General features: G+C 38.8%; 2 protein-coding genes across 3 annotated transcripts in view; both read right to left on the minus strand.

The window, feature by feature from the left end:
• Positions 1-7,324, minus strand: part of LOC132841917 (C-type lectin domain family 4 member M-like) — a 107,622-nt gene extending 100,298 nt beyond the window's left edge. The window contains exons 1-2 of the mRNA XM_060864566.1: positions 7,152-7,324; positions 4,011-4,214 (exon numbers count right to left, since the gene is read on the minus strand). Of these exons, the coding sequence (XP_060720549.1) occupies positions 4,011-4,214; positions 7,152-7,308 (361 nt within the window). The 5' untranslated portion in view covers positions 7,309-7,324. The remainder of the gene's footprint in view (positions 1-4,010; positions 4,215-7,151) is intronic.
• Positions 7,325-11,687: 4,363 nt separating this feature from the next.
• LOC132841943 (C-type lectin domain family 4 member M-like) lies at positions 11,688-12,969 on the minus strand. Of its 2 annotated transcripts, XM_060864595.1 has the most exons (4): positions 12,937-12,969; positions 12,348-12,490; positions 12,115-12,221; positions 11,688-11,948 (listed from the first exon to the last, which is right to left on the minus strand). In XM_060864595.1, the coding sequence occupies exons 2-4, from the start codon at positions 12,447-12,449 to the stop codon at positions 11,810-11,812; spliced, it is 348 nt and encodes a 115-aa protein (XP_060720578.1). In that variant the 5' UTR covers positions 12,450-12,490; positions 12,937-12,969; the 3' UTR covers positions 11,688-11,809. The 2 variants fall into 2 exon arrangements, with proteins under 2 accessions (XP_060720578.1, XP_060720577.1); XM_060864594.1 differs by lacking the exon at positions 12,937-12,969 and having other exon boundaries at positions 12,348-12,520.
• Between the last annotated feature and the right edge of the window lie 420 nt (positions 12,970-13,389).

Here is a 13,389-nt window from a genome sequence, read left to right on the forward strand (position 1 = left end):
TAATAAATAAAAAGCTTTATGCAGCTATTTGTGAGTTTCTGAGCATGATCATTTGGGTTTACATGTGCGTGTGCATGCGCGTGTGTGAGCGACTTATAGAGGAATTAACAGTTAAAAAAGCTGTTTTTCAAGGCCACTTCATGCTATTTTGCTTGCACTTAGCTAGCATTTAGAGTTTAACATAAACACTGAGCTGGAGAACATCCTAGTAACTCTATCCAGCCCTCAGTATGAAACTCCTCCCTTTCCACTAATGCATGCAGTGATGGGCGGAGCTTTGGGCTGGTTTTGAATAAGCTGACTGGCTTACAAAAAAATTATACATGGTATTTTCTTTTAAATCAATAATCTAATAATTAAAAAGCTTTATGCAGCTATTTGTGAGTTTCTGTGCATGCTCATTTGGGTTTACATGTGCATGTACAGGAAGTAACAGTTAAAAAAAACTGTTTTTCAAGGCCACGTCATGCTATCTTGCCTGCACTGTCACTGATCCCCTGCCGAGCATCCTATTAGGCAATTTTTATGGAAAACAAGCTAGATGATTTCAGGGCGAGGATAAAGTTCCAAAGGTACATTCGAAACTGCAACCTCCTCTGGTTCACCGAGACATGGCTGAACCCAACGGTACTGGACAACAAAATCCTGCTAGCCGACTTTGTCTCTGGTTACCACATGAACAGAACAATGGAGTCTGAAAAACTCAAATGCCAAACTTTAACCAGTAAATCACCTGCCACATTAGGGGCAAGAGACACTGAACCATTGCTAGACTGAGTTTAAGGACATTTTCAAGGCATTATCACATCCACTGGTTGGGAAATTGGACCATGGCGAAGCTTTCCTCATGTCAAGATACAGTATCTCACAGAAGTGAGTACATCCCTCACATTTTAAAAAAATTTTTTAGATTTATTTATGTGACAAAATTGAAGAAATGACACTGTGCTACAATGTAAAGTAGTGAGTGTACAGCTTGTAAAACAGTGTAAATTTGATGTCCTCCCAAAATAACTCAGCCCACAGCCATTAATGTCTAAACCACTGGCCACAAAAGTGAGTACACCTCTGTGTCACGTGACTGCCCCTCCCTTGTTTATTCCTCCCCGCCTCTGCACACCTGTTCCTTATGCGTTATTTGACACGTCTTTTGTCATGTCTTTTGTTGTGTCTGTGTTCCTGTTTTTTTTCTTTTAATTAATAAATCAGTTTATTTTAGCTATCCTGCACTTGGGTCTGTTTTTATCCCCGCATCGCTAACACTCTAAGTGAAAATGTCCAAATTGGTCCCAATTAGCCATTTTCTCTCCCCAGTGTCATATGATTCGTTAGTGTTACAAGGTCCCAGGGGTGTTAAATTTTAATTTTGTGTTATCGCTCTCACTCTCTCATACTGGTCACTGGAAGTTCGACATGGCACCTCATGGCAAAGAACTCTCTGAGGATCTGAAAAAAGATTGTTGCTCTACATAAAGATGATGTAAGCTATAAGAAGATTGCCAAGACCCTGAAACTGAGCTGCAGCATGGTGGCCAAGACCATACAGCGGTTTAGAGAGGTTCCTCGCCATGGTCCACCAAATCCACCATATCCAGATTTTGTGTTTGGGAAATAGACATACTGTATGAATGCTGCCAGCATTGCTGCAGACGTTGAATGAGTGGGGGGTCAACATGTCAGTGCTCAGACCATACACCACACACTGCATCAAATTGGTCTGCATAACTGTAGTCCCAAAAGGAAGCCTCTACTAAAGATGATGCACAAGAAAGCCCACAAACAGTTTGCTGAAGACAAGCAGACTAAGGACCTGGATTACTGGAACCATGTCCTGTGGCCTAATGAGACCAAGATAAACTTATTTAGTTCAGATGGTGTCAAGCGTGTGGTGGCAACCAGGTGAGGAGCAGAAAGACAAGTGTGTCTTGCCTACAGTCAAGCATGGTGGTGGGAGTGTCATGGTCTGGGGCTGCTGGGGAGCTACAGTTCATTGAGGGATCCATGAATGCCAACATGTATTGTGACATACTGAAGCAGAGCATGCTTCCATCCTCGGAAATTTACACTGTTATACAAGCTGTACACTCAATACTTTACATTGGAGCAAAGTGCCATTTCTTCAGTGTTGTCACATAAAGGTATAATAAAATATTTACAAAAATGTAAGGGGTGTACTCACTTCTGTGAGATGCTGTATTAACAAAGGCTGAAACAAGTAGGAGCCTGTAACAGGAACTAGGAATCAGACCAAAAAACACTGTCTTCCAGACCGGTGAATGCAGACACTGGCAGATGAGCTAAACACACTTTACACTCTCTTTGAGTCTGCAGCTTGCAGCATTATCAGCATAAACAGTGCTATTGTGCTACAAGTAGGATGCATGCAGAGAATCCCAGAGCAGAAAACACATTCATCATCCCAGAGCACAATGTGAGGAAGGCATTCAGGAGGGTGAATACCAGGAAGGCAGAAGGACCAGACAGCATCCCAGGACAGGTCCTGAGAGACTGCGCTGACTAGCTACCAGGATTCAGCAAGATAATCAACCTCTCCCTGGAACAGTCTGTAATGACATACTCAATAACTAAGTAATGAAACTACTTAAAGAAAAGCAGATCTATAAAAACATGATGCACAAAATTGGGATAAGTGACTTGTCCGTGTTATTTGCAGTACAAGGGGTACAAGCCTTGAGGCATCCTAGAAATCATTTGGGAAAATTGTGAAGAAGAAATTTCTACCATGAAATGTAAAATTAATTATTTTATATTACTTTTTATTTTAAGAATTTGTTATAAGACAATTACCATGTTTCAAAACTATTGGTCCAATAATTTTCTTGAAGAAAATACAACTGAAGCGTGTTCACATTTAGATTCAAATATTTGAATGCTTAGGAACTCAGTGACTGGGGTTATACTATATAAGTTATAAATATAACTTTACACCTATGAGCTGTAAATATACTCTTTAAAAATTATTTACAAAATGTTTGCATGGGCTATGTAGTGAAAAGAAACAAAGACAACGTAAGCTAAGATGCATCAGACAGGAGAGGTTTTATTGCTCTGTTCCAAATTATAGGACACAAAATAAGCTAAACAGGAAACATGCAACAGGAAAGATGCAACAGAGTTGATTTTAGTGCATGAGAATAACATCAACATATATAAAATCATATCATTCTTTTACAGGTTGCATTACTGCCAAATGACAAATCTTTAAACAAGAGTAGAACTCATGGCTATGCTTAATAGTGAAAATAAGTTTCACATACACAGTGCAAAAAGAACTTAATAGATTGGGAGTAAATAGCTGTGTAGGCTCAAGAAAACAAATTTATCAATTAGACTAATTTGAAAAAAATGCTTCAGGTTGCTAGGAAGAATAACATTGGATGCTGGAGTAAAAGGATAAAGGTCATGTGGTCTGATGAGTCCAGATTTACCCTGTTCCAGAGTGATGGGCGCATCCGTGAAATAAGAGCGCCAGCTGAAGCGACCCATCATGCCTAGTACCTACCACACAAGCCTGTAGGGGCAATGTTATGATCTGGGCTTGCTTTAGATCATAAAATTGAAGCTGAAACAAACCCAGATCGTAACATTGAAGCAGAAGGATGCCCAAATCATAACATTGATGCAGAAGGATGCCCAAATCATAACATTGAAGCTGAAGCAAGCCCAAATCGTAACATTGCCCCATCATGCCTTGTGCCTACCACACAAGCCTGTAGGGGCAGTGTTATGATCTGGGCTTGCCTCAGTTGGTATAGGTCTAGGTTCAGCAACATTATGTGCCCAAAAAAAGAGATCAGCTGACTGAATATACAGTACCGAATGGTCAGTTTTTCTTCCCTGATGGCATGGGCATGGTCCAAGATGACAATGACTGTATTCACCAAGCTATTTAGTCGTAATGTTGTATTTGGTCAGTAACTGGTTTCTCAAATCAGTCAAATTCTTCTGAAATTCATTTTGTTTCTGTAACTGGTTTTTCATCTCTTCACTCAGGTTGATGAAACTGGTCTGTAACTGTTTGTTCTCTATAGTCAAGTTGTTGTGACTGGTCTCCAGCTTGGCTTGTTCTGTACTAAGGTTGCTGAATTTGGTCCACAGCACTATGATGCAAGTCAGCAGGAGAAAACACAGCAGCAGCAAACACACTGTAGTCAGTCTGTAAAGTTTCATCCCTGCCAGGTTGATTCCTGTAACTACAGAGAAATGTAGTAAAAGTAAATGTAAGTAGAAAGTAAGTTCTCATACACCTAGGTAAAATGCATTTAAACTCATTTCCTGACACAATTACTGACATTGTTTGTCTTGGATCAGTTAGAATCACTGTTTTATTTTAAGATTGTGAAACGTCAGAATAAGAGAGAGAATTCCCCTTCCCATAGAGAGAATGATTTATTTCAGCTTTTATTTCTTTCATCACGTTCCCAGTGGGTCAGAAAGTTACATATATTTTGTAAGTATTTGGTAGAATTGCCTTTAAATTGTTTAATGTTGGTAACATATCTTGGTTAGCAAGCAAAGGATAAAAAGTATATTGACCCATTCCTATACAGAGAACAGGTGTAACTTTTGAACTGTTAAGTTCTGCCCACTGTATACAGTTCGTGCTGTAGGCAAAGACAATATTCTCAGGAACCACCACATCTCTAACCACAAAAGCACACTTCACTAGGCTTAAACAACACAATTTGCACACGATGCAGGAGTCACCACACTCTTCATGCTGCTCACTCATGTGTGTGTGTGTGTGTGTGTGTGGGGGTGAGAGAGAGAGAGAGAGAGAGAGAGAGAGACTTGCTCACACAAACTGTCACAACCTACGTAGTTCAAGATGTTAAACAGAAAAAAAAGAAACATGATGGTTACATAACTGAAATGTGTATTTTTTTTATCCAGATTAAATCCAGATAAGATTAAGAGACATCAAATTGTTGCTTAATTAATTGTACCGTTTTTGTATTGTATTGTTTACTTTGTATAATGTTTTTTATTACTAAAAGCCACATTGGAGGAGTTTTGTGGCCCTGTCTTGGGGGTCAGAATAGGAGGTTAGCAAAAGCCTCTGGTATACAAAACCCCTATATGCATATAAGGCTTTTATACATTCATGATAACAATTGTATGAAACAATGACATTGTATGAAAAACCCTACTGCTGCTAGTGTGTGTTAGTCATATGTTATTTGTGTCTGTGTATGCGTGTGCATGTGTGTATGTCCAGGGCTATGAAGTGTCACGCACTGAGCGTGACAGTCACGCATTTCGGTCTTTTGTCACGCTTTCGCGCCACACATCGTCAGGGCTCTCAAGATTTGAAGACAGGCAAGCGTGACATCTCCAGCCCCCCCCAAGCAAATCAAATCAAATTGTTCAAATCAAAAATACCCTCACTAATTTTTTTTCATTGGTTGTTGCGTTAAATCTTACCCAGATAGTGCTATTTTCTGATTGGCTATTGTGTAGCCTCTTTTTTTGATTGGCTGATAAGTGTCAGGCTCGACTAAGTGGTGCGGACAGATACATATTGGGCACTGCGACATATTAAATATATGATAAATAGTCTTTCTGCGTGAGAAATACAATGTGTGGCAGGAGAGCGTGATAAAAGCCCAAAATGAGTAACTGTCACTCTCAATGCGTGACACTTGACAGCCCTGCATCGTATTTCTCACGCAGAAAACCTTTTTGACTATTTATCATATATTTAATATGCCGCAGCACCCAAAATGTATCAGTCCGCACCGCTGTCTCTATGGAACCGGGCAGGAATCAAGCGCATCTCCCCTGGAGTTCTTAGTCGAGCCTGACACTTACTGTATCAGCCAATCAAAAAAAAAGGCTACACAATAGCCAATCAGAAAATAGCACTATTGTATCTGGGTAAGATTTAACGCCATGGTCGAGGCTAGCCCCTTTTTAGGGGTGCTTCAGGTGCTTTTTAGGGGTGCTCAGCACAGTAAGAAATGTTATTCTAAAATTTTTGTTCGTCTTTTACAAGGTTAAATAATGTCCAAAACATACTCTGTAGTTTGTGGTTTAAAATGTATGTGTTAAGGATGAAAATGAAAACATCCCCTTTAGCAAATGGTGTCATCCTCTTCTCTTCTTCTACTTCGCCTCTGTACCTGCACCGCTCAGCACGACCGTCATATAGCGCGAAACATTCGCAGAGTGAGAACATGTTGTGTAGTGTTGTATATCAACTAAGTTGCTCCAAAGCTGTGCCTCACACTTCTTTCCTTTTACCTAGAACTGTTCAGATTCCGAAACCATATCGGTGAGTACTGGAGTCAGTATCCTGAATCACCATGGTACACCTATAATAAGTGTACTATTTTAGTCCGCTGTGGAGTAGCACAGGACCTGGGTGACTCGTCCATAGTCATAAACGGAGAGAAGTAGCACCGGTTACAATGTTCTTCCGCAAGACGCATGCAGTTCTGTTTATTAACTGCTAGAGCGTGAAACAAAAACAGCAGCGTGACAAATAAACTGCGTACCTGTGTAGTGCGTACGTGTGTCTCTGTTGGTAAAGTTTATCGTTAATTTGATACTCATTTTAACAATCAGGAGTCATGTACAGTAAACATGACGTCATGTGCGTCTTTTCTGGTCAGTCGTTTTACAGAAGATGAATTATTGTCCTCAATCATGACCCTAAAAATGTCTGGGCTTGAGCCGAACTGTTTTAAATGGGAGCAACATTACAAATGATAAAGGAGTCCAAAAAGGCAACAAACACAATAAACAACAGCAGTCATAATCTCTCTCTCTCTCTCTCTCTCTCTCACACACACACACACACATATACACATTAATAAATAGAAATTGAACAAATGGTTAAAATGTGGTCAGTGATCCTGGTGAAACTCAATTTTATTTATTTATTTTTTTTAAGGCGCTGAGGGGTTGGAGATGTCACTCTTGCCTGTCTTCAAAACTTGAGGCTCTGTATGTGTGTGTGACTAGTTGTGGTTGTTGCTGTCAGTTCAAATAACACAGTGTCTTTTAAAAACATTAAACAAATGATTTTAGTTCAGTTTTACTTTTTAATGGAAGTTTACATTTTACACAACAGAAATGAAATTAAGTAGAAGTTACAGATACACATATTTCTAAGTGATTTATTTTACCTGAGCTCTTAGACTGCTTGAAGCTTTCATGTCTCTGGGTCTGCAAACTGTCCTCATTCTCAAAAACATCTTCATATGATTGCTCGCTGTCACTGGAATCAGCTTTATTATCTGCAGCTACTTCTACATTTGCATAAATCTCCTCACTCATCTCCATTATTCTCTTTACAGTAATCCTGATCTTTTACTGCTGTAGTTATCAGTCCTTATAAACTCAATAGTTCTGGTATATAATCATCTAAAACTACATTCAGAGTGACTGTCTGAATACAGACTGCCTATGGGATTTTTTTATGTTATGTACAAACTCTAGTTCCTGTTGTATTGAACACATGCAACAGACCACATGTGATCAATGTGGGTGTGAAACTGACACTTTATGAAGACTCTTAAATCACGAAACTATAAGGCAGTGACATGTCCTTACATTGTCATGAGTATTTGATCTGTACTCATTCATGGCTCACTCATTTGTGCAGTTTGCCCATTGTTTCAGAACTAACCAATAAGTTCAAAAGTAAACTTTTTTTTTAAATCTTCAATCTAAAAGATACATTTTTTTAAAAAAAAATTCATGTGATTTGCAGTTTAGCATTATACAGCGGTTTAAATTTTTTGCGCATGCTCACTTGGGTTTACACCAAGCTGTGTGTGTGTGTGCGTGTGTGTGTGCGCATGCATGTGTGTGTGCATGCGTGTGTTCGTGTGTGCACAAGTCTGTGTCTGTGCGTGTGAGACACTTATAGAGGAAGTAACAGTGAAAAGGTTTTTCAAGGCCGTGTTATGCTATTTTGCCTGCAATGTCACTGAGTATGTTTCTCTGTATTTGTATTGTTCAAAAGTAAACAAATGTATAAATATTTTTTTTATCAAAAAATCTAATGAATACTCTAAATAGTTTTTCAAAAATAATCATGTGATTTTCAGTTAAACTCACTCACTCTCTCACTCATTTTCTACCGCTTATCCGAACTACCTCGGGTCACGGGGAACCTGTGCCTATCTCAGGCGTCATCGGGCATCAAGGCAGGATACACCCTGGACGGATTCAGTTAAGCTTTATCCAGCTATTTGTTATTTTCTGTAACAATTAACAGTAACAATTAAAAAATGTTTTTCAAGGCCACGTCATGCTAGTTTGCACTGGGTTTGTGACTCTGTATTTTCTGGTCACTTTAGTGGTGTGTTGATCACACTGTTGCTGTTTTAATGCAGTAAAATAAAATTTGTTTTGATTATTTTATGCACTTGTTACCACTTTATGTTATTCACTTATAACATCAATAATCTTATTTCAATTGGTTTACAATACACTCACTTACTGCCGTTTCTAATCCTGGACTCCATGTGATGTGAAGTGGAGGCTGCAATGGGAATGGGCTAGCATCAAGAACAGGCCGAGCGCACGCACAAAACCTGATCCCCTGCCGAGCATCCTAATAGCCAATGTTTCTGGAAAACAAGCTAGATGATTTCAGGGTGGCCAGGATAACGTTCCAAAGGGACTTTCGGAACTGCAACCTCCTCTGGTTCACTGAGACATGGCTGAACCCAACGGTACTGGACAACAAAATCCTGCTAGCCGACTAAAATCAAGTGCCAAACTTTACCCAGCAAATCACCTGCCCCAGATCATTATCGGCATAAACAATGCTATTGTGCTACAAGTAGGATGCATGCAGTGAATCCCAGAGAATCCCATTCATCATCTCGGAGCACAATGTGAGGAAAGCATTCAGGAGAGTAAATACCAGGAAGGCAGTAGGACTAGACGGCACCCCAGGACACATCCTGAGAGCCTGCGCTGACTAGATACTACCAGGATTCAGCAAGATAGTAAACCTCTCACTGGAACAGTCTGTAATGACTGCCTCAATGACTATCACCCAGTATCCCTGACATCCGCTGTCCGTTGTGATGTGTATTTGAAAGCCTGGTCAGTGACTTCATCACTTTTTCACTACCTGACACACTGGACCCACTTCAATTTGATCTCCCATCCTACCTCGATGGCCTATCTAAAGTAGATTAAAAAATTGTAGATTTGGTGCCAGGAGAACAATCTCTACCTGAATGTCACCAAGACAAAGAATGATGAACTACAGCAAAAGCAGAAGAGGAAATGCCAGTCATTCACGATTAAGAGGAGCCCAGTAGAGAAAGTGGACAGTTTCCGGTACCTAGGTGCTCACATCACATCACGCAGGACCTGTCATGGTTTTCTCACATCAATATTGTGATGAAAAAGGCCACCTCAGATGTTTAAAGAACTTTAAACTGCCCTGTCACCTCTCACCTGCACTATTGAGATCATCATGACAGGAAGCATCACAGCCTGGTTTGGAAACAGCACCAAGCAGGACAGAGGAGCTCTCCAATGGGTGGTACGGTCAGTCGAGCTTACCATCGGCACTGAGCTACCTGACCTGAAGACACCTACAACAAGCAGTGATGGACTAAGGCCTGAAGTCAAACACAGAGAGAATGAGAGAGATTCTTCCCGCAGGCCATTCTAGCCATCCACAAAGAGAACTCAAAGAGCCTGGACTTTTTCTACCTACTTTTTCTACCTACCTCTTAAACTGTAATTTATCTATATATCTTATATTGCAATTTCCCCACCATATTTCACTATATGCACTATGTAACAGGGCTGAAAATAGCATTTATTTTAAAAGTTTTGGTGTGTGAATTTCATAAAACCAGGCACTTAGTTATATTCATTGGTGTTTGAGGGCGCTCCCTCCTATGGCTATTTATGGTACTGCAGGCATTCTACTTTCTCTTGACATACTGCAGCAGATTTTTGTGTTACTGCTCTGGGTATGTAAATAATTTCTACACAGCAGCTAGTGCATATGTATTTGAACAAATATAGAATGCATGTAACACTTTTACAAAGATCTTGAGATTGTTATAAATGTGTTGAACGGCTTCTATGAGAGTACCAACAAGTTGGGCTGGGCATCAATGAGGAAGAAATTTTTACCATCAAATGTGAAATTTATTATTTTATATTATTTTTTATTTTAAGAATTTTTTATAAGACAATTACCATGTTTCAATATTATTGGTCCACAATTTTTTTTAAATGAAGAAAATGCAAATGAAGTGTGTTTATTAAAGAAAAGAAGCAAAGACAACGTAATCCAAGATGCATCAGACAGAAGATTTTTTATTGCTCTACTCCAAATTATAGGACACAAAATAATCTCAAAAAGAAACACATATGAGGTACAACAGAGTTTTTGGTGCATGAGAATAACAACAACATTTACATATATAAAATCAAATCTTTCTTTTACAGGTTGCATTACTGCCTAATGACACTTCTGGAACCATGAATGTTTCTTTAATCACTCTCCAGATGTAATAATCCAGGATTTGATCCCGGGTCCACCAGCGACACATTTATATCACATTAATAAAAAAAAAAACACACCTGGATTATGCTTGATAAATTACACACTGATCTTACACCCTTGTGTCCTGCCTCATCAGCTCAAACATTACCTTCTGCTAAAACAGGTTGTGCAGACCAAAACGATAGAACACACCAAAAAATTTGCACTGTTTATTTAAAAAAAACCTGTTTGATCATCTGCTTTTATTCTTTAGATGTTTGAATACATTTGGGCTGAGTGGGAAAAGGTGTACATTTGATTCCTTGAATGCTGTATAGAAAGTCCCAATGATCACACCCTTAAATAATACACTTGTAAGTAGAAGTTCCTTGTAGATCTGCACAGTTTCACATGATAGGGCCTGAGAATGCAACAACCGTGGCTAGATCAGTTACAGCTACAGTCATGTAAAAAAATTAGTACACCCCATTAACTATTCAGTTCTTTATTAAGAAAGGTCAACATGCCGATTTCTGACCTAGTTTTAATTTGTACCTGTGAATTAAAATGATGTCATTGAATGTAAACAAAAAAAAAATTAAACAAAATAAATCAACAAAAATGAGTTTTTCAATTAAGGAAAAAGTTAGGACACCCTAATTAGTTAGTGTTGGTGTGATGTCCTGACCTTGCCATGTTGTTTTAAATGTTCTTCACTTGTAAATGATTTCCGGTCAGTGGAATCGCTATTTACTAATTCATTTGAGATCTTTTTATATCCCATACCAGACTCATAAGCATCAACAGTATTCTTTCTGACAGCCTCAGAGAGCTCTTTGGATCTCAGCATGGTGAAACCTCTCACTTCAACAATTAAGAGCAAACCAAACCACATATCTGAGGTTCAAATAAGACAAGCCATCTTCAAAATGCTCTGTATCAATGTTCTAATAATTTACACCTGATGTGATCCACCTGTAGGAAATTTTATCAGTTTTAACTACAAATAAATGTGGGGGTGTCCTTACTTTTTCCTCACAGGAAAATGATTTTTAATTACATTTTACAGTTCATTTAAAAAAGACTTTTCTTTGGTTTGATTAGTTTAGTTATATTACTTGAATCTTCCACTATTGTTTAAACAAAGATCAAATGTGCATATGTTTAACTATGTTCATATGTTTCATGGGGTGTTCTAATTTTTTCAAATGACTATATAATCTGTATTTTATAGACTTCCGGCTTTTTAAAAAATGAACTGAACTTCTCCATAAACAGAGTTTGATTTGATTTCATTTCACTATATTTATTTAATTAGTTAACTTTCTCACAGACCCAAGAAATTATTTGGTTAGTTGAACATGGCATATCATTCCAGATCTTATTTTCTTCCGAAATCTCAGCACAATCCTCATCACCTCCTGAATCATTCGGTTCCCCGCTACGCCAAAACCTGAAAGACAATATAATAACGGATCAGTGTTCAGTTATTTCAATTCCACACATTTAATTCAACTAAATTGAATTAAATATATACCAGATATATACCTTGTACTTGTAGCACTCTGTAAAATGGGGAAATATTTAGGAATAAACGCTGATAAACAAAAGTCTCTTACGCAGTGGTCAGTGGTGTACCATCCACCCATTTCCACACCCCCTCTTTGTCTCTGTCACTCAGACCAATCCAAGCCCTTTTCCTGCCCAGCATTTTATCAAGGAACTCCTGAAGAGAAATATATACAATATCAAAGCATTTCTCTCTTTCTATGAACTGCTGTAATTATAGCATGTGAAATATAGGGTCTACTCTCTCTCTCTCTCTCTCTCTCTCTCTCTCTCTCTCTCTCACCTGTTCCTCTTTGCTGTTTATGATCACCAGGTCTGCTCCTCTCCGTCTACAGTCCTGCCTGCTCTCAATCCAGTTCTTTGTCTCATTAGAGGAGTAGTACATATGGAAGTCGAAATATCGCTATCCCTCACTGCAAAGTGAAGCTAGTCAAACAGAATAAGACATTTAGGGCTGTATTTAGAGTTGGGTAAATTGTGCCAAGAAAATATGTAAGAGGTGTAACTCATTTGTAACTCATTTATGTGGTACAGCAAAGGAAGGGAATGATGTTTAACCCTGAAACCCCAATTGTATCATATTTGCTACAAGAGTTTCTGAGACCTCTGCACTTTAGGACTTGTCTTTCCCTGGGAAACATATCCTCTTCTCACATGTCTACTGTTGGAAAAATAAAGTCCTTTATATGATTAAAATCTAGACAGATGGGGTGAACCATAATCTTCAAAAAAGAAAAGTAACCTTGAATAATCATGATCAGAGATTATTAAATATTTGGTGAAGTCAGCAGAACTCATGGCTAATAGTGAAAATAAGTTCTTATACATGGATTCTGTTACAACCACTAACCATTTTTACTTCATTTACTCACAGAAATTCTGAAATCCATTGATTTGCTTATGTATCTGGTCTCTCTCTTTAGTCAGGGTGTTGTAACTGGTCTGTAACTGGTCTCTCTCTTTAGTCAGGGTGTTGTATCTGGTCTGTAACTGGTCTCTCTCTTTAGTCAGGGTGTTGTATCTGGTCTGTAACTGGTCTCTCTCTTTAGTCAGGGTGTTGTATCTGGTCTGTAACTGGTCTCTCTCTTTAGTCAGGGTGTTGTATCTGGTCTGTAACCGGTCTCTCTCTTTAGTCAGGGTGTTGTAACTGGTCTGTAACTGGTCTCTCTCTTTAGTCAGGGTGGTGTAACTGGTCTGTAACTGGTCTCTCTCTTTAGCCAGGGTGTTGTAACTGGTCTGTAACTGGTCTCTCTCTTTAGTCAGGGTGTTGTAACTGGTCTGTAACTGGTCTCTCTCTTTAGTCAGGGTGTTGTAACTGGTGTGTA

Source organism: Tachysurus vachellii, chromosome 2 (genome assembly GCF_030014155.1).
Source record: "Tachysurus vachellii isolate PV-2020 chromosome 2, HZAU_Pvac_v1, whole genome shotgun sequence".
In the NCBI taxonomy this organism is placed as follows: Eukaryota; Metazoa; Chordata; class Actinopteri; order Siluriformes; family Bagridae; genus Tachysurus; species Tachysurus vachellii.